Source organism: Pecten maximus, chromosome 16 (assembly GCF_902652985.1).
Source record: "Pecten maximus chromosome 16, xPecMax1.1, whole genome shotgun sequence".
NCBI classification, from domain to species: domain Eukaryota; kingdom Metazoa; phylum Mollusca; class Bivalvia; order Pectinida; family Pectinidae; genus Pecten; species Pecten maximus.
The window spans coordinates 296,450-318,928 of NC_047030.1; the positions used below are offsets into that span (position 1 = coordinate 296,450).

Here is a 22,479-nt window from a genome sequence, read left to right on the forward strand (position 1 = left end):
TATCATCTCCAATATTTTAGACGTTTTTGTATTTTTTGTATTCTGGATTTCGGCATCATTAACAAGACCTATATTTACTAAACAGCTGTATGATGTCCCTAACATCAGACGAGTTCTATAAGACGAAACAGCCATAAATGATGTCCCTAACATCAATGGCAAGACCCTGAAGGACGAAACAGCTGTATGATGTCCTTAACATCACAGACGAGTTTTATAAGACGAAACAGCTGTATGATGTCCCTAACATCACTGACAAGACCTAGATGGACGAAACAGCTGTATGATGTCCCTAATATCACTGACAAGACCTAGAAGGATGAAACAACTGTATGATGTCCCTAACATCAATGGCAAGACCTTGAAGGACGAAACAGCTGTATGATGTCCCTAATATCACTGGCAAGACCTAGAAGGACGAAACAGCTGTATGCTGTCCCTAATATCACTGGCAAGACCTAGAAGGACGAAACAGCTGTGTGATGCCCTAACATCACTGACATATATTTTGACGGACCTGCAAATGATAATACAGGCCCTAGAAGGCTTTGTCAAGGTTCGTCTGAAAACAAAATAAAATCACCAGGTCCGTCTTTATTTCATAAACGAACAACATCGGTCATAGTGATCGAACCGTTTGGACCGCAAAAACGAAAAAGGCCCTGTACGTGTACGTATCATTCAGGCGACACAGGTATATAAATCTATTGTTTGTTTTGTTTGTACATATTTTGTGTCCATAACTTGTCAAAATGCATCAAATACATAATAAAAATATTACGTGACCGGATACGTTTGACATATCGCTGTATAGTTGTAGCGGTAATCTTATTTTTGCGTTGAAAACCTTCCCCTAAATAATGATTGCGATAAGACAGTTCTGTATAGTTTATTCTACGGTAGGTACTGTATAGTTTATTTTACGGTAGGTACTGTATAGTTTAGTCTACGGTAGATACTGTATAGTTTATTCTACGGTAGGTTCTGTATAGTTTATTCTACGGTAGGTACTGTATAGTTTATTCTACGGTAGGTTAGGTATAGTTTATTCTACGGTAGGTACTGTATAGTTTATTCTACGGTAGGTACTGTATAGTTTATTCTACGGTAGGTACTGTATAGTTTATTCTACGGTAGGTTAGGTATAGTTTATTCTACGGTAGGTTCTGTATAGTTTAGTCTACGGTAGGTACTGTATAGTTTATTCTACGGTAGGTACTGTATAGTTTATTCTACGGTAGGTACTGTATAGTTTATTCTACGGTAGGTACTGTATAGTTTATTCTACGCTAGGTACTGTATAGTTTATTCTACGGTAGGTTCTGTATAGTTTATTCTACGGTAGGTTCTGTATAGTTTAGTCAACGGTAGGTACTGTATAGTTTATTCTACGGTAGATACTGTATAGTTTATTCTACGGTAGGTACTGTATAGTTTATTCTACGGTAGGTACTGTATAGTTTATTCTACGGTAGGTACTGTATAGTTTATGATACGGTAGGTACTGTATAGTTTATGATACGGTAGGTACTGTATAGTTTATTCTATGGTAGGTTAGGTATAGTTTATTCTACGGTAGGTACTGTATAGTTTATTCTACGGTAGGTACTGTATAGTTTATTCTACGGTAGGTACTGTATAGTTTATTCTACGGTAGGTACTGTATAGTTTAGTCTACGGTAGGTACTGTATAGTTTATTCTACGGTAGGTACTGTATAGTTTATTCTACGGTAGGTACTGTATAGTTTATTCTACGGTAGGTACTGTATAGTTTATTCTACGGTAGGTACTGTATAGTTTAGTCTACGGTAGGTACTGTATAGTTTATTCTACGGTAGGTACTGTATAGTTTATTCTACGGTAGGTACTGTATAGTTTATTTTACGGTATGTACTGTATAGTTTATTCTACGGTAGGTACTGTATAGTTTATTCTACGGTAGGTTATGTATAGTTTATTCTACGGTAGGTACTGTATAGTTTATTCTACGGTAGGTACTGTATAGTTTAGTCTACGGTAGGTACTGTATAGTTTATTCTACGGTAGGTTCTGTATAGTTTATTCTACGGTAGGTACTGTATAGTTTATTGTACGGTAGGTACTGTATAGTTTATTCTACGGTAAGTACTGTATAGTTTAGTCTACGGTAGATACTGTATAGTTTATTTTACGGTAGGTACTGTATAGTTTATTCTACGGTAGGTACTGTATAGTTTAGTCTACGGTAGGTACTGTATAGTTTATTCTACGGTAGGTACTGTATAGTTTATTCTACGGTAGGTACTGTATAGTTTATCCTACGGTAGGTACTGTATAGTTTATTCTACGGTAGGTACTGTATAGTTTATTCTACGGTAGGTACTGTATAGTTTATTCTACGGTAGGTACTGTATAGTTTAGTCTACGGTAGGTACTGTATAGTTTATTGTACGGTAGGTACTGTATAGTTTAGTCTACGGTAGGTACTGTATAGTTTATTCTACGGTAGATACTGTTTAGTTTAGTCTACGGTAGGTACTGTTTAGTTTAGTCTACGGTAGGTACTGTATAGTTTAGTCTACGGTAGGTACTGTATAGTTTATTCTACGGTAGGTACTGTATAGTTTATTCTACGGTAGATACTGTATAGTTTATTCTACGGTAGGTACTGTATAGTTTATTCTACGGTTGGTACTGTATAGTTTATTCTACGGTAGGTACTGTATAGTTTATTCTACGGTAGGTACTGTATAGTTTATTCTACGGTAGGTACTGTATAGTTTATTCTACGGTAGGTACTGTATAGTTTATTCTACGGTAGGTACTGTATAGTTTATTCTACGGTAGGTACTGTATAGTTTATTCTACGGTAGGTACTGTATAGTTTATTCTACGGTAGGTACTGTATAGTTTATTCTACGGTAGGTACTGTATAGTTTATTCTACGGTAGGTACTGTATAGTTTATTCTACGGTAGGTTCTGTATAGTTTATTCTACGGTAGGTACTGTATAGTTTAGTCTACGGTAGGTACTGTATAGTTTATTCTACGGTAGGTACTGTATAGTTTATTCTACGGTAGGTACTGTATAGTTTATTCTACGGTAGGTACTGTATAGTTTATTCTACGGTAGGTTATGTATAGTTTATTCTACGGTAGGTACTGTATAGTTTATTCTACGGTAGGTACTGTATAGTTTATTCTACGGTAGGTACTGTATAGTTTATTCTACGGTAGGTACTGTATAGTTTATTCTACGGTAGGTACTGTATAGTTTATTCTACGGTAGGTACTGTATAGTTTATTCTACGGTAGGTACTGTATAGTTTATTCTACGGTAGGTACTGTATAGTTTATTCTACGGTAGGTACTGTATAGTTTATTCTACGGTAGGTACTGTATAGTTTATTCTACGGTAGGTACTGTATAGTTTATTCTACGGTAGGTACTGTATAGTTTATTCTACGGTAGGTACTGTATAGTTTATTCTACGGTAGGTACTGTATAGTTTATTCTACGGTAGGTACTGTATAGTTTATTCTACGGTAGGTACTGTATAGTTTATTCTACGGTAGGTACTGTATAGTTTATTCTACGGTAGGTACTGTATAGTTTATTCTACGGTAGGTACTGTATAGTTTAGTCTACGGTAGGTTAGGTATAGTTTATTCTACGGTAGGTACTGTATAGTTTATTCTACGGTAGGTACTGTATAGTTTATTCTACGGTAGGTACTGTATAGTTTATTCTACGGTAGGTACTGTATAGTTTATTCTACGGTAGGTACTGTATAGTTTATTCTACGGTAGGTACTGTATAGTTTATTCTACGGTAGGTACTGTATAGTTTATTCTACCGTAGGTACTGTATAGTTTATTCTACGGTAGGTTAGGTATAGTTTATTCTACGGTAGGTACTGTATAGTTTATTCTACGGTAGGTACTGTATAGTTTATTCTACGGTAGGTACTGTATAGTTTATTCTACGGTAGGTACTGTATAGTTTATTCTACGGTAGGTACTGTATAGTTTATTCTACGGTAGGTACTGTATAGTTTATTCTACCGTAGGTACTGTATAGTTTATTCTACGGTAGGTACTGTATAGTTTATTCTACCGTAGGTACTGTATAGTTTATTCTACGGTAGGTACTGTATAGTTTATTCTACGGTAGGTACTGTATAGTTTATTCTACCGTAGGTACTGTATAGTTTATTCTACGGTAGGTACTGTATAGTTTATTCTACCGTAGGTACTGTATAGTTTATTCTACGGTAGGTACTGTATAGTTTATTCTACCGTAGGTACTGTATAGTTTATTCTACCGTAGGAACTACATGTGCGCCCCATAGCGCTAGTCTATCGAAATTCGATAATGGCTAAAACTTGATGCCCAAAAATAAAAACTTGTTTTCTCTGAATGAAATTGGGCATTAATTATAATGTTGGCAGTAGTGACAGGTAAAGTGATCAATTGTGGACGTGTTTGAATAACCTTGTGTTAATAGAATCAATTAAAATCAACCTGATCGATAGTACAACATAGTCTAGGGGTAATTAACTTGCAATAATGGCTCTAAAAATCAGATTGAACCCAACAATACAATTCCATTTATATCAACAAACCCAATTAACGCCGATGTTTTCTAAGAAATCAACTGAAGTCGCAAGATTAATTTATTCAAATGATAATTAAGTTTTCTTTATCGAAGCATGCTTAATAATTAATGATACGAATTCCATTTAATAAAGATATAATTTCCGTTAATTGTTCGCGAAAAAAAATCGAAGAATACAGCTCGTGTTTATTATTCCGTAAATAGATTAGTGCATTGATGGAAATTGCAACATTGATTGAAATTATTGGCACACAAGCGAAAAATAATAACGGAACTTTATAAATTGTTTACATTTGAGGTGTCAGGAAAGTGATACAGGCCTATACAGTTTGGATTCAATTTAGATACATTTTTACGCCGGAAAACATTTACCACTGGCATGGTTACGGTGTATGAAAGGGTCTTGCTGGTTACTGTGGGTGAACTTGATTCGAGCTTGCCGTTTGTGCCGTTTGCCAGTTTTGATCTTGCCGACGGCACGTGCATTCAAGCGGCTCAGTTGTAATATGGCCGATATAGACCAAAACATATTTATTTTTATTTATTTTATATATTTATATATGAACAAGAGATCCCAGAGGGATCTTGGCGCCCACCATTGAATGATCTGTATAGGTTCCATGTCAGATTGATCTTTTCTCTATTTTTCCCTTCCTCTTTCTAATCTGTCTAAATTGAGAAACATCCCTCTAGTACTTTTCAAACAAGGGGAACCTATATATGTAATTTGAGATTTAGCGATAATGGCTGTCTGTCGGCCATGTTGCTTTCAGATTAGTACCAAAATACAATACGAGGGACCAAGTAGTGAGAAAGATCCCTTCGATACCCAGTAAAATAGCGATAACAAACTTCAATTGTCAAAATTCAAGATGGCTGCCTGTCAGCCATATTGTTTTTTTATCAATCTCAAAATGCAATATGCACAACTTGGGATCAAGAGGAGCCTACATATGGAATTTGAGAAAGATCCCTTCAGTATTTTTGAGAAATAGCGATAACAAACTTCAATTGTCAATATCCAAGATGGCTGCCTGTCGGCCATGTTGTCTTCCGATTGGTCTCAGAATGAAATATGCATAACTACGGACCAAGGGCAACCTGCATATGAAATTTCAGAAAGATCCCTTCAGTACTTTCTGAGAAATAGCGATAACAAGAATTGTTTACGGACGCACTGACGGACCACGGACACAAGGCGATTTGAATAGCCCACCATCTGATGATGGTTGGCTAATAAACATATTTTAAAAGCATTGTAAACATCGAACGCGACAGAACATTCAAAATCAACTTATTTTGCAATATTTAAGCAATGAACAGCGGTCTTATTTACATTGTCTTACCATTTCCATCAACTTTGAAAAAAACTGAACCAACAAAAAAACGATCCCGCATTTTTTAATGTCACATGACTCACTGGGTGTTATAGCCTGAGGCACTGGGTGTTATAGGCGTATGGTGGCAACTGCCTCTTAGCATTGTGTCAATGGGAAAATGCGAAGAAAATGTAATTATATATATATATGATTAAAATAGCCCGACAGGCTCAAAACAAGTTGAATTTTTTTAACTTCTCACTTAATCTAATCTGTCGGTTGAACACGTCGCCATCTTGTTTGCCGGTGTGTCGGTGCTTCCAAACCGGCAGCAATTTACGCCGATCGGTTCGAAGGGTTTACTGGGTACAATGTATATGGGGGAGGGCACTAGGTGTGTATGGTTACAATGTCTTACTCGGTACAGTGTATATGGGGAGGGTACTAGGTGTGTAGGGTTACAATGTCTTACTGTGTACAGTGTATATGGGGGAGGGTACTAGGTGTGTATGGTTACAATGTCTTAATGGGTAGTGTATATGGGGAGGGTACTGGGTGTGTATGGTTACAATGTCTTACTGGGTACAGTGTATATGGGGGAGGGTACTAGGTGTGTAGGGTTACAATGTCTTACTGTGTACAGTGTATATGGGGAGGGTACTAGGTGTGTATGGTTACAATGTCTTAATGGGTAGTGTATATGGGGGAGGGTACTGGGTGTGTATGGTTACAATGTCTTACTGGGTACAGTGTATATGGGGGAGGGTAATAGGTGTGTATGGTTACAATGTCTTACTGGGTACAGTGTATATGGGGAGGGTACCAGGTGTGTACGGTTACAATGTCTTACTGGGTACAGTGTATATGGGGGAGGGTACTAGGTGTGTATGGTTACAATGTCTTACTGGGTACAGTGTATATGGGGGAGGGTACTAGGTGTGTATGGTTACAATGTCTTACTGGGTACAGTGTATATGGGGAGGGTACTAGGTGTGTATGGTTACAATGTCTTACTGGTTACAGTGTATATGGGGGAGGGTACTGGATGTGTATGGTTACAATGTCTTAATGGGTACAATGTATATGGGGGAGGGTACTAGGTGTGTATGGTTACAATGTCTTACTGGGTACAGTGTATATGGGGGAGGGTACTAGGTGTGTATGGTTACAATGTCTTACTGGGTACAATGTATATGGGGGAGGGTACCAGGTGTGTAGGGTTACAATATCTTACTGGGTACAGTGTATATGGGGGAGGGTACTGGGTGTGTATGGTTACAATGTCTTACTGGGTACAATGTATATGGGGGAGGGTACTGGGTGTGTATGGTTACAATGTCTTACTGGGTACAGTGTATATGGGGAGGGTACTGGGTGTGTATGGTTACAATGTCTTAATGGGTAGTGTATATGGGGAGGGTACTGGGTGTGTATGGTTACAATGTCTTACTGGGTACAGTGTATATGGGGGAGGGTACTAGGTGTGTAGGGTTACAATGTCTTACTGTGTACAGTGTATATGGGGAGGGTACTAGGTGTGTATGGTTACAATGTCTTAATGGGTAGTGTATATGGGGGAGGGTACTGGGTGTGTATGGTTACAATGTCTTACTGGGTACAGTGTATATGGGGGAGGGTACTAGGTGTGTATGGTTACAATGTCTTACTGGGTACAGTGTATATGGGGAGGGTACCAGGTGTGTACGGTTACAATGTCTTACTGGGTACAGTGTATATGGGGGAGGGTACTAGGTGTGTATGGTTACAATGTCTTACTGGGTACAGTGTATATGGGGGAGGGTACTAGGTGTGTATGGTTACAATGTCTTACTGGGTACAGTGTATATGGGGAGGGTACTAGGTGTGTATGGTTACAATGTCTTACTGGTTACAGTGTATATGGGGGAGGGTACTGGATGTGTATGGTTACAATGTCTTAATGGGTACAATGTATATGGGGGAGGGTACTAGGTGTGTATGGTTACAATGTCTTACTGGGTACAGTGTATATGGGGGAGGGAACTAGGTGTGTATGGTTACAATGTCTTACTGGGTACAATGTATATGGGGGAGGGTACCAGGTGTGTAGGGTTACAATATCTTACTGGGTACAGTGTATATGGGGGAGGGTACTGGGTGTGTATGGTTACAATGTCTTACTGGGTACAATGTATATGGGGGAGGGTACTGGGTGTGTATGGTTACAATGTCTTACTGGGTACAGTGTATATGGGGATGGTACTAGGTGTGTATGGTTACAATGTCTTACTGGGTACAGTGTATATGGGGAGGGTACTGGGTGTGTATGGTTACAATGTCTTACTTGGTACAATGTATATGGGGGAGGGTACTAGGTGTGTATGGTTACAATGTCTTACTGGGTACAGTGTATATGGGGAAGGGTACTAGGTGTGTATGGTTACAATGTCTTACTGTGTACAGTGTATATGGGGAGGGTACTACGTGTGTATGGTTACAATGTCTTACTGGGTACAGTGTATATGGGGAGGGTACTAGGTGTGTATGGTTACAATGTCTTACTGGGTACAGTGTATATGGGGAGGGTACTAGGTGTGTATGGTTACAATGTCTTACTGGGTACAGTGTATATGGGGGAGGGTACTGGGTGTGTATGGTTACAATATCTTACTGGGTACAGTGTATATGGGGAGGGTACCAGGTGTGTATGGTTACAATGTCTTACTGGGTACAGTGTATATGGGGGAGGGTACTAGGTGTGTATGGTTACAATGTCTTACTGGGTACAGTGTATATGGGGAGGGTACTAGGTGTGTATGGTTACAATGTCTTGCTGGGTACAGTGTATATGGGGGAGGGTACTACGCGTGTTTGGTTACAATGTCTTACTGGGTACAGTGTATATGGGGAGGGTACTAGGTGTGTATGGTTACAATGTCTTACTGGGTACAGTGTATATGGGGAGGGTATTAGGTGTGTATGGTTATAATGTCTTACTGGGTAGTGTATATGGGGGAGGGTACTAGGTGTGTATGGGTACAATGTCTTACTGGGTACAGTGTATATGGGGGAGGGTACTACGCGTGTTTGGTTACAATGTCTTACTTGGTACAGTGTATATGGGGGAGGGTACTAGGCGCGTTTGGTTACAATGTCTTACTGGGTACAGTGTATATGGGGGAGGGTACTAGGTGTGTATGGTTACAATGTCTTACTGGGTACAGTGTATATGGGGAGGGTACTAGGTGTGTATGGTTATAATGTCTTACTGGGTAGTGTATATGGGGGAGGGTACCAGGTGTGTATGGTTACAATGCCTTACGGGGTACAGTGTATATGGGGAGGGTACTAGGTGTGTATGGTTACAATGTCTTACTTGGTACAGTGTATATGGTGGAGGGTACCAGGTGTGTATGGTTACAATGTCTTACTGGGTACAGTGTATATGGGGAGGGTACTAGGTGTGTATGGTTACAATGTCTTACTGGGTACAGTGTATATGGAGAGGGTACTAGGTGTGTATGGTTACAATGTCTTACTGGGTACAGTGTATATGGGGAGGGTACTAGGTGTGTATGGTTACAATATCTTACTGGGTACAGTGTATATGGGGGAGGGTATTAGGTGTGTATGGTTACAATGTCTTACTGGGTACAGTGTATATGTGGAGGGTACTAGGTGTGTATGGTTACAATGTCTTACTGGGTACAGTGTATATGTGGAGGGTACTAGGTGTGTATGGTTACAATGTCTTACTGGGTACAGTGTATATGGGGAGGGTACTAGGTGTGTATGGTTACAATGTCTTACTGGGTACAGTGTATATGGGGAGGGTACTAGGTGTGTATGGTTATAATGTCTTACTGGGTACAGTGTATATGGGGAGGGTACTAGGTGTGTATGGTTACAATATCTTACTGGGTACAGTGTATATGGGGGAGGGTACTAGGTGTGTATGGTTACAATGTCTTACTGGGTACAGTGTATATGGGGGAGGGTACTAGGTGTGTATGGTTACAATGTCTTACTGGGTACAGTGTATATGGGGGAGGGTACTAGGTGTGTATGGTTACAATATCTTACTGGGTACAGTGTATATGGGGAGGGTACTAGGTGTGTATGGTTACAATGTCTTACTGGGTACAGTGTATATGGGGGAGGGTACTAGGTGTGTATGGTTACAATGTCTTACTGGGTACAGTGTATATGGGGAGGGTACTAGGTGTGTATGGTTACAATGTCTTACTTGGTACAGTGTATATGGTGGAGGGTACCAGGTGTGTAGGGTTACAATGTCTTACTGGGTACAGTGTATATGGGGAGGGTACCAGGTGTGTATGGTTACAATGTCTTACTGGGTACAGTGTATATGGGGAGGGTACTAGGCGTGTTTGGTTACAATGTCTTACTGGGTACAGTGTAGATGGGGAGGGTACTAGGTGTGTATGGTTACAATGTCTTACTGGGTACAGTGTATATGGGGGAGGGTACTAGGTGTGTATGGTTACAATGTCTTACTGGGTACAGTGTATATGGGGAGGGCACTAGTGTGTATGGTTACAATGTCTTACTGGGTACAGTGTATATGGGGAGGGTACTAGTGTGTATGGTTACAATGTCTTACTGGGTACAGTGTATATGGGGAGGGTACTGGGTGTGTATGGTTACAATGTCTTACTGGGTACAATGTATATGGGGGAGGGTACTAGGTGTGTATGGTTACAATGTCTTACTGGGTACAGTGTATATGGGGAGGGTACTAGGTGTGTATGGTTACAATGTCTTACTGGGTACAGTGTATATGGGGGAGGGTACTAGGTGTGTATGGTTACAATGTCTTACTGGGTACAGTGTATATGGGGAGGGTACTAGGTGTGTATGGTTACAATGTCTTACTGGGTACAGTGTATATGGGGAGGGTACTAGGTGTGTATGGTTACAATGTCTTACTGGGTACACCATATGAGGGCTGGATGTCAAGAGACTACCATAGAAGAAAACAAATCATAAAAAATAGTTGAAAGCAGGAGTGGGAGACCTTTAAATGGATAATTTAGTCAGGCTTGTTTAATTTTTATCATGTCACAAATTATTTTGAGGTCTGAATTTCATGAAATTGTAGTTCTTTGTATCCAGCTCCCCTTCTCATCTGCGTGTGATGACTTAGGGTATCCAGCTCACCAGGTACAATGCAATCCATTTGATGGAAACAATTGTATTTACTGTCAAAGTTAAAATAGATACACATCCATCCTATTTTCATAAATTTTATTCTTCTTCAGACAAATGACATGATGCTGTGCATTTGTATTCACAGATCGACAGTACAATTCTTCTACACATATATACAGTCAGTGCATTTGATAAACAATATACATTGTCAAGACTAACAGACCGTCCATCCACGATCATGAGCACTTTAGAGAAATATCCTAGTTTTTCTAAATTCTTAATACTGTCACAGGGTTCAGTGTAATGGGTGTTAGCAAATTCAGAATATTTTTTAAACCAAAAAACCATGTATCTCCAAAATGGTTCATACATGTTACTCTTCTGAATACACAACTTAGTCTTCCTAATTCCCGTAGAATCTTGACCATTCTGTACTTATTTTAAAAGATTTTATTTTCATACAGCCATATTTGTTTACCCTTAAGTGTTTTACTTAATGGATAAGATTTCTTCTTTGATGAAATGATCGTGCAAAAGATACACAAGCTATTAGCACCTTTCAATTACAAACAGAGTTATACAATGAGTAAAACAGTAATTATACTGTGCCATACATCTGTTTTGTCCATCTAGGACTCATCTTAAGTGTTGATATCTAGGAGGTGATAAAGTCAAAATAGGTCGAAAATAGGTCGAAAAAAAGGTCAAAATCTGGATAGGGAGACGAATATAGCCCATAATCCAGTGAATTTCATACACATGTAAAATATTGGATTTCTGAAGAATGTCAAGTGAATGTGTACACTCTGAAGCATACCACTATCCAAATGATTTAAAACCTGACAATAGAGAAACACACGTGACTGGTGCGGTATAGATAACTGGCTTGACAAAGACTTGTAAGGCAGTATTAACATTTACAAGTCTACCAGCTTTTATCCCTGAAATATTACATACAAAGAACATGAAAAAGGCCCCAAAATAAGTCTCATATATACACACACATTCTGGACACTCACTCATCAAAACTTTGTAACATACCACAACTTTACACTACTCAAATGTATATTTTAAAAATTTTGTGATTTTTAAACCAATTTACAGAAGAAATGAAAGCAAGTAAATTGAAATTTAGTTAATCAAAATGAAACATTCACAGGCGATACGTATTGGGTCTTAACATTGACAAGGCAATGCTAACATATATTTACAACGATTTCTATACAATCTCTTTCATATAAAATGAATATTGCATTGTATTCATTACAATGAAACCATGGTAATAATGCATGGTGAACAGATGAAACATGAAAAAAAGAATATTCTTTTAAATGTAAAGTTTGACTGATGTAGATACTTAAGTCAGGGACAAGTCGTAACAACGTCCTCAAGAGTTACCTCCCCTCTTCCTTATTACTCTCCATTTAGATGGTTAAGTCAGGGACAAGTTAATGGGTGAGTGGGGCTGAAAATCTCTAAATGATAAAACTGATGTCTTCTAAGCAGAGGAATGATATCCATGTATTACATGTAACAATTGATATAATGTGTTGAACAAGGATGTGCGATATTCTGTATTTAACTTTGTATTGTTAATTACACAATATGAGGGGGAAAAAAACAGGGAAAAGTTCACATATCTATCCCTGTCACTTCCGCCTAGTCAGCTAATGGACACCCTTATCATATTCCAGTTATGGGAATTGTGAAAGTTATTCCAACAGTCAGAATGACAGACAGATCCATCTGAAGGAACATGATGTCAGAAATGAACAATCTATCCAAAGTAGACAGTAAACAGAATCTTAAGTTGGCAACAGTGAATGGGTTTATAACCAAATCAAATGACAATTACAAATGTTATGTTGCTGGTTCAGTCCTCGAAGTCCACCATTATAAGCATCTTTGGAGGACTATACTATTAGAAATGGACGGCAGGACTACTAGTGATTTGATAGGTAGCTATCGTGTTTGAATGACATCAGATTTTTAACAACCATGTACAACTGAGCTATGAACTGGAACACAACAATGAAGCATTTAACATAAACAAGTCTTTCAGTCTACCATACAATAACATGTAAAGGTACATGTAGTTTAGGAATGCCCCTTTATAATGATTTCTTTTAGATTATTTGTTTGTGTTATGTCTATAACACCATCATTTGACCTAATATAATCCATTGAGCCTCCAGTTCAGGATTCCAAGGTGTGCTATATTTAAGTGGTCTAATAATGTAATGGCTGGAAATATTTCCAGCAATTTTGCTGATTCCAATTGACCACAGAAAAGATATTTTGATGCTGAAACTAGTTTAACAAGTCATTAGAAATAGTTTTTAAAAGGTACAGAATATCCAGAAATTGTGCAACTTGTGCAGAATATCCCTCTAAGATCAAAGATTACAGTAATTGTAGTCTGGCTTGATAACTTGTGCTTAAGTGCACACAATTTGACAATAACAAGTAATTATGTTCCTTAATATCGTTATCACTAAGGCTAGTTTTCTGTATTGTCGGAATCCCCAAAAGATTGTGTAATCTGTGGTGAATTTTGAAATTTGCATGATTGAATGTTTTATGGTCTAATCAGGTGTTACTGTGTTCTCTGTATATCAGATGTTTAAATTCACATGTTCACAGTTACAAACAACTCGGCCTATAATGAAATACATGCATCATGTGATTTTAAATGTCCCTTTGCAGTACAAGTTCTAATCTATACACAAAGAGTGAAGGTACGAGACAATATACTTATTGTCAAGTTGAATAGCTTTTTTAGTATCCAGTCTCACCAAATTAAGTATTTCTATTAAAGTATTTACAAATACACACATACTGAAATGAAATTTGAAAAAATAAAACTATCAAATTCTGCTGCTTTTTTTAGTTATGGACAAAGTAATATTTTTCATTCTGAAGTGAAAATGATTTTGAAAATATTGAGGATTTACGAAATTGACATCCCTAGTTACCTACCCCCTCCACCTCCTCCAAAGCCCCTCCCCCCTCCCCAGTCCCCACCCCTATTTGCTCCACCTCTATGTCCTCCCCTATCACCTCCCCTCCCTCTGTCCCCACCCCTTCCTCTGTCTCCACCCCGTCCTCTGTCACCCCCTCGTCCTCCCCGGCCTCGGTTACCTCCCCGACCGGGACTTGAGAAATTACGTCCTCTTTGACTATTTTGACCCCAACCACCTGACTGGTCTGTCTCCATATCAGAAGGACCCTGGTTTCCTTGCTGCTGTCGGAAATCACCTGGCCCTTCCTCCCAGTGTCTCTTGTTACCAAAGTTCTCTTGGGAACCCCCAAAGTTGTGGCCCCCTTCATTCCTACGGCCACGTCGGCGGTCATCCTGACCCCTTCCCCTACTGCGGTTCTGAGCCATGCCACCCCCTCCTCGACTATCATATCTTTCATCTTGGTCCATGAAATTGTCATTACCATGGTTACTGAAGTTATTGTTACCATGTTCACCACCAAAATTAGAGTTTCTGTCATTACCACCTCTTTGCTGCTCCCACTGGTTACCACGGAAACCTCTTTGATTATCACCCCGCTGCATGTTGCTTCCTCTTCGATTAAATCCCTGGCCATCATTGAAGTTCTGATTGTTATTATCATTCCGCTGTTGCTGTTGACGGAAGTCCTGATCACCTCTAAAATCCTGATCATTGCGGAAATCTTGGTCACCTTGGAATTGTTTGTCATTAGGCATGTCATTGTTACCAAAGTTTCCCTGGTTTCCGGTCTGTCCTTGATTCCACTGTCCACCTCGGAAATCTTGATCATTTTGCTGGAATCCCTGACCACCTTTAAACAGCAATACAAATATTATAACGTAACCAGAAATCTCCTTTGATGCTTATACTTCATAAATAACAGTTACAGAACAAAGGAACCATACAGCAGATTCACACACATTGACCTAAAATCTATCCTAGGTCCTCATTGTAGCTGTTTGAGTTTATCCTCAAAAGTATTAATTTATATACTCTGTGCATGCAAAGTTAGGTTCATCTTAATGCTTCAGGTTTCTCTAACTCATGCTGAAATGATGATGACCCCAAATGACCTTGACCTTGAAGCCTGACTGAAAATCAATAAAGTTCATAATAGGAGAATGCCAAGTTTAAGGATTCTCCATGGCATGGGAAATAAGCTAATGAGCTCTAAATGAAACTCTGTAGGTATTAACCTGGAAAATAAGCTAATGAGCTCTAAATGAAACTCTGTGTAGGTATTAACCTGGAAAATAAGCTAATTAGCTCTAAATGAAACTCTGTGTAGGTATTAACCTGGAAAATAAGCTAATTAGCTCTAAATGAAACTCCATGTAGGTATTAACCTGGAAAATAAGCTAATGAGCTCTAAATGAAAGTTATGTATGAATATACAGACCTTGATTTTGACTTTGCATCATGGGGGGTCCCAGTAATCCCTGAGATCTTCCACCTCCTGTAAAACAAAATCAATTTCAAAATAAACATCTGCAATCATAATCTGCTTTACCACCTCAAGTTTCAAATCGCAAATATTTAATATATTTTTATTTGAAAACTAATTTCTATCAGATAAGTGAGGAAGTAAAGCTGTTTGTGCTTGAATTTCGTTGTGAAATAGGTGACAAGACTGCATATCAAATTGAAAAATAAACTGGCAAAATTTACTGAAATTATGGTTCTTTCAGTAGAAGATGTCATGAGAATTATACAATTTTAAAATTCAAAGTTTTTCGTTAAATCAAGAATCCCAGTGAAATGAATAAAGATGTACAAACCATGTGTCATGCCCTGTTTATGTTGCCCTGGTCCTGGCTGTCTATTTCCCTGGCCTCCTGCACCTTGTTGCTGACCCCACCCAGCTGGCTGGTTGCCTAGTAACCCTCTACCCTGCATATTACCCTGTCCAGGGCCCATTATGTTTGGAGCATTGTTCTGGTTCCCTTGACCCATCATCTGGTTAGGCTGCACCCCTGGAAGGCAAAAAATACCACATTTGTTACACTACTGGAACCATGAAATACAGCGATGTCCGAAGTATAATCATACTTGACCTATGTATCATGTTTGACCAAAATGTGTTTACATTGAATTGGGATATGACATGACGGGACCCTATGGACATGGGCAACACTATATGCCCCCCACTTTAAGGCATGGGCATAACAACTACATCTTTGCATGGAGACTCCTGAAAAGTACAAGTAATATAAGCCTCTTCTGCCTCATCCATGACACCTGTAATACAAAGCTAGGTCAAATTTGAGTAAGTCACATTCTCAAATGAGAGTTAAGTATCTTAGTCAAGGATACATCACAGTGTGAATGCTGGGACTGGAACTAGTGTTCCTTCAGTCACAATGACACAGCCCTACATCCTACCACTAGACCGTATGTGGTGTTCCTTCAGTCACAATGACACAGCCCTACATCCTACCACTAGACCGTATGTAGTGTTCCTTCAGTCACAATGACACAGCTCTACATCCTACCACTAGACTGTATGTAGTGTTCCTTCAGTCACAATGACACAGCCCTACATCCTACCACTAGACCGTATGTAGTGTTCCTTCAGTCACAATGACACAGCCCTACATCCTGCCACTAGACCGTATGTAGTGTTCCTTCAGTCACAATGACACAGCCCTACATCCTGCCACTAGACCGTATGTAGTGTTCCTTCAGTCACAATGACACAACCCTACATCCTACCACTAGACCGTATGTAGTGTTCCTTCAGTCACAATGACACAGCCCTACATCCTACCACTAGACCGTATGTAGTGTTCCTTCAGTCACAATGACACAGCCCTACATCCTACCACTAGACCGTATGTAGTGTTCCTTCAGTCACAATGACACAGCTCTGCATCCTACCACTAGACCGTATGTGGTGTTCCTTCAGTCACAATGACACAGCCCTACATCCTACCACTAGACCGTATGTAGTGTTCCTTCAGTCACAATGACACAGCCCTGCATCCTACCACTAGACCGTATGTAGTGTTCCTTCAGTCACAATGACACAACCCTGCATCCTACCACTAGACCTTATGTAGTGTTCCTTCAGTCACAATAACACAACCCTGCATCCTACCACTAGACCGTATGTAGTGTTCCTTCAGTCACAATGACACAGCCCTACATCCTACCACTAGACCGTATGTAGTGTTCCTTCAGTCGCAATGACACAACCCTGCATCCTACCACTAGACCGTATGTAGTGTTCCTTCAGTCACAATGACACAGCCCTACATCCTACCACTAGACCGTATGTAGTGTTCCTTCAGTCACAATGACACAGCCCTACATCCTACCACTAGACCGTATGTAGTGTTCCTTCAGTCACAATGACACAGCCCTACATCCTACCACTAGACCGTATGTAGTGTTCCTTCAGTCACAATGACACAGCTCTACATCCTACCACTAGACTGTATGTAGTGTTCCTTCAGTCACAATGACACAACCCTGCATCCTACCACTAGACCGTATGTAGTGTTCCTTCAGTCACAATGACACAGCTCTGCATCCTACCACTAGACCGTATGTAGTGTTCCTTCAGTCACAATGACACAGCCCTGCATCCTACCACTAGACCGTATGTAGTGTTCCTTCAGTCACAATGACACAGCTCTACATCCTACCACTAGACCGTATGTAGTGTTCCTTCAGTCACAATGACACAACCCTACATCCTACCACTAGACCGTATGTGGTGTTCCTTCAGTCACAATGACACAGCCCTATATCCTACCACTAGACCGTATGTAGTGTTCCTTCAGTCACAATGACACAGCCCTGCATCCTACCACTAGACCGTATGTAGTGTTCCTTCAGTCACAATGACACAGCCCTACATCCTACCACTAGACCGTATGTAGTGTTCCTTCAGTCACAATGACACAGCCCTGCATCCTACCACTAGACCGTATGTAGTGTTCCTTCAGTCACAATGACACAACCCTGCATCCTACCACTAGACCGTATGTAGAGTTCCTTCAGTCACAATGACACAGCCCTGCATCCTACCACTAGACCTTATGTAGTGTTCCTTCAGTCACAATGACACAACCCTGCATCCTACCACTAGACCGTATGTAGTGTTCCTTCAGTCACAATGACACAGCCCTGCATCCTACCACTAGACCGTATGTAGTGTTCCTCAGTCACAATGACACAGCCCTACATCCTACCACTAGACCGTATGTAGTGTTCCTTCAGTCACAATGACACAGCCCTACATCCTACCACTAGACCGTATGTAGTGTTCCTTCAGTCACAATGACACAGCCCTCCATCCTACCACTAGACCGTATGTAGTGTTCCTTCAGTCACAATGACACAGCCCTACATCCTACCACTAGATCGTATGTAGTGTTCCTTCAGTCACAATGACACAACCCTGCATCCTACCACTAGACCGTATGTAGTGTTCCTTCAGTCACAATGACACAGCCCTACATCCTACCACTAGACCGTATGTAGTGTTCCTTCAGTCACAATGACACAACCCTGCATCCTACCACTAGACCGTATGTAGTGTTCCTTCAGTCACAATGACACAGCCCTACATCCTACCACTAGACCGTATGTAGTGTTCCTTCAGTCACAATGACACAACCCTGCATCCTACCACTAGACCGTATGTAGTGTTCCTTCAGTCACAATGACACAGCCCTGCATCCTACCACTAGACCGTATGTAGTGTTCCTTCAGTCACAATGACACAGCCCTGCATCCTACCACTAGACCTTATGTGATTTCTGTTTTGAGTGATCTCCCTTAAAACTCACCCATCCATATGAAGTTTACTAAATCTATTAATAGAATATTTGTGAAACATCTATATCCCTGGTCCTGCTTCAACAAAAAAATGAGCTAAATGCCATATTTGACTATAGTATTAAGCATGTCAAATTTTTCTATTTGATTTCACAGCAATGTGATCTCAAAAACCTATTAAGAAAACCCTTTTCTAAAGGCGTTTAAATTTGCTGCTAACCAAAACACGGATGTCAGCAAGTTCAATTCCTAGAACAGCTCGTATTTCTGACAAATACCTTTTTATCGGTAGTCAAGACTCACCTTGTTGCATGAGAGGTGGAGGATTGTTGTTAGATTGACCATCCCCAGAGCCTTGTTGGTTTTCATTTGCTCTTTCCATCTGCTGTTTCCTGCGGCGCTCCCTGCGTTTTTCTCTGCTTCCTCCTCCTCCTCCCCCAGACACTTCTTCCCCTTCCCCATCAGGCACTAGGAGCCCTGTATGCTTCACCATCCAGGCCTGCTCGAATTCCCAGGGTATCGGGCGAGCATAGGGAATTTTCTTCTTTGGTATCTCTCGAAGAAGCTGCTGTTCTCTAAAGTACTGTTCATCTGCTGACCAGTCGAGGCCAGGAATGGATGGCAGCTCCTCTGCCCCGACTTCACTTTCTGTAACATAATTATCATACCATCACATTCAGATCCTCTTATTTGGATAAATAACACAGATTAATTCAACTCTCTTCCACATAAAGTATTATATCTCTTTCAAGTATTCTTTCTCTTTCCTGATAAGGATGCTACATGACAAGTGTATTGGTTGTACAGATTTGTCATGTGTCCATGTTTGTCAAATAGGGAACACCCATATATGTTTTACTGGAATAGCCGAGTCAGATGCAGACTTCAAAAATAACAATTTCGGGAGGAAATGAGGTAAATTCCAATATAGGGAGGGTTGTGCATGTATATATAAATCATGTATGCAATATTTTTCATGGGAAAATTTATCAATTTGAAAGTAAAGTGAAATAGATATATCTAGGTAAAGAGCAAATTTCAGCTATTTACTAAATTTACAGCATTAAGCTTCATTGAATAGTTCTCCCCACTCTAAATTCCAAATATCTACATTTTATACTTAATAGACTAGATACACCCACAGATATGACCAACACTTAGTAGACTAGATACACCCACAGATATGATCAACACTTAGTAGACTAGATACACCCACAGATATGACCAACACTTAGTAGACTAGATACACCCACAGATATGACCAACACTTAATATGACCAAACACATTCTTCTGTATATGACTTACCTTGATTTTGTATTCTTCTGGATATGACTTACCTTGATTTTTGTATTCTACTGTATATGACTTACCTTGATTTTTGTATTCTACTGTATATGACTTACCTTGATTTTTGTATTCTACTGTATATGACTTACCTTGATTTTTGTATTCTTCTGTATATGACTTACCTTGATTTTTGTATTCTTCTGTATATGACTTACCTTGATTTTTGTATTCTTCTGGATATGACTTACCTTGATTTTTGTATTCTTCTGTATATGACTTACCTTGATTTTTGTATTCTTCTGTATATGACTTACCTTGATTTTTGTATTCTACTGTATATGACTTACCTTGATTTTTGTATTCTACTGTATATGACTTACCTTGATTTTTGTATTCTTCTGTATATGACTTACCTTGATTTTTGTATTCTTCTGTATATGACTTACCTTGATTTTTGTATTCTTCTGTATATGACTTACCTTGATTTTTGTATTCTTCTGTATATGACTTACCTTGATTTTTGTATTCTACTGTATATGACTTACCTTGATTTTTGTATTCTTCTGTATATGACTTACCTTGATTTTTGTATTCTACTGTATATGACTTACCTTGATTTTTGTATTCTACTGTATATGACTTACCTTGATTTTTGTATTCTACTGTATATGACTTACCTTGATTTTTGTATTCACTGTATATGACTTACCTTGATTTTTGTATTCTTCTGTATATGACTTACCTTGATTTTTGTATTCTACTGTATATGACTTACCTTGATTTTTGTATTCTTCTGTATATGACTTACCTTGATTTTTGTTTATCTGTTCATTTAACATTTTGTCTGCTGCAGTTATTCCCATCCCTGGAATGTTACTTATCCCAGAATTGTCTGGTTCTGTAACAAAAATAACAAAATAGACTTAATTATAATAATACACTCTATGTATGGTAAGGCTAAATAAAATTAATTACTTGGTTCTCAGACCAATTTTTCTAAGATCATTTCATTGGTTAAACTAAAAAATGTCTGTAAGACATAAATGCCCTTGCTGCCACTTGACACCCCGAAACACAGTTAGGTGAGGATTGCATCAGCAGATCCTGAGATTAGCTAGTTACATCGATTGGAACTCAACGGGACAGGATGGGACAGGATGGGGCAAAAAAACAGGACATTCTTTTTTTTTAATTTTTCAAACCAATCAATTTCCCTTTTTGTATAAACTAATTCAAAGGGAAACAATGATTTATCCTATTTCTTCTAATTGTCTTTGTTTTACATTAATGAACATGAGCTCTTATTTTATGGTTAAATGTAATGGATATTACAGGAGAAAGGTCTGTTGTGATAACATAGACTTGTCAGCAGACAAACCCTGTACCTGTATATTTTGCACACATTCTTCTCACGAAGAATAATGAGACTTTTTTTTATTCAACCAGGAAAAATAAGAAATGAGGGACCTTTATTGACTTCAAAGCAGAGGAGGGAGGGCCGAGAACCAAGTTGCTATATTTTTTTGCCTAAATTTTGTAATAGTTAGAGTAAGACTAAGATTCCAACCCTGTGACCAGTACCTAGAGAGGGTTTTATACCAACCCTGTGACCAGTACCTAGACAGAGGGTTTTATACCAACCCTGTGACCAGTACCTAGACAGAGGGTTTTATACCAACCCTGTGACCAGTACCTAGAGAGAGGGTTTTATACCAACCCTGTGACCAGTACCTAGACAGAGGGTTTTATACCAACCCTGTGACCAGTACCTAGACGTGACCAGTACCTAGACAGAGGGTTTTATACCAACCCTGTGACCAGTACCTAGAGAGAGGGTTTTATACCAACCCTGTGACCAGTACCTAGACAGAGGGTTTTATACCAACCCTGTGACCAGTACCTCGACAGAGGGTTTTATACCAACCCTGTGACCAGTACCTAGAGAGAGAGGGTTTTATACCAACCCTGTGACCAGTACCTAGACGTGACCAGTACCTAGACAGAGGGTTTTATACCAACCCTGTGACCAGTACCTAGACGTGACCAGTACCTAGAGAGAGAGGGTTTTATACCAACCCTGTGACCAGTACCTAGACGTGACCAGTACCTAGAGAGAGGGTTTTATACCAACCCTGTGACCAGTTCCTAGACAGAGGGTTTTATACCAACCCTGTGACCAGTACCTAGACAGAGGGTTTTATACCAACCCTGTGACCAGTACCTAGACAGAGGGTTTTATACCAACCCTGTGACCAGTACCTAGACAGAGGGTTTTATACCAACCCTTTGACCAGTACCTAGACAGAGGATTTTATACCAACCCTGTGACCAGTACC

The 22,479-nt window shown here is 39.4% G+C and overlaps 1 protein-coding gene across 1 annotated transcript in view; it reads right to left on the reverse strand.

The window, feature by feature from the left end:
- Nucleotides 1-14,039: 14,039 nt before the first annotated feature.
- The window catches only part of LOC117345403 (pre-mRNA 3' end processing protein WDR33-like), a 34,886-nt gene continuing 26,446 nt past the window's right edge, over nucleotides 14,040-22,479 (reverse strand). The window contains exons 13-17 of the mRNA XM_033908476.1: nucleotides 20,952-21,041; nucleotides 19,159-19,503; nucleotides 15,849-16,043; nucleotides 15,470-15,526; nucleotides 14,040-14,881 (exon numbers count right to left, since the gene is read on the reverse strand). Coding sequence (XP_033764367.1) covers nucleotides 14,040-14,881; nucleotides 15,470-15,526; nucleotides 15,849-16,043; nucleotides 19,159-19,503; nucleotides 20,952-21,041 — 1,529 coding nt within the window. The remainder of the gene's footprint in view (nucleotides 14,882-15,469; nucleotides 15,527-15,848; nucleotides 16,044-19,158; nucleotides 19,504-20,951; nucleotides 21,042-22,479) is intronic.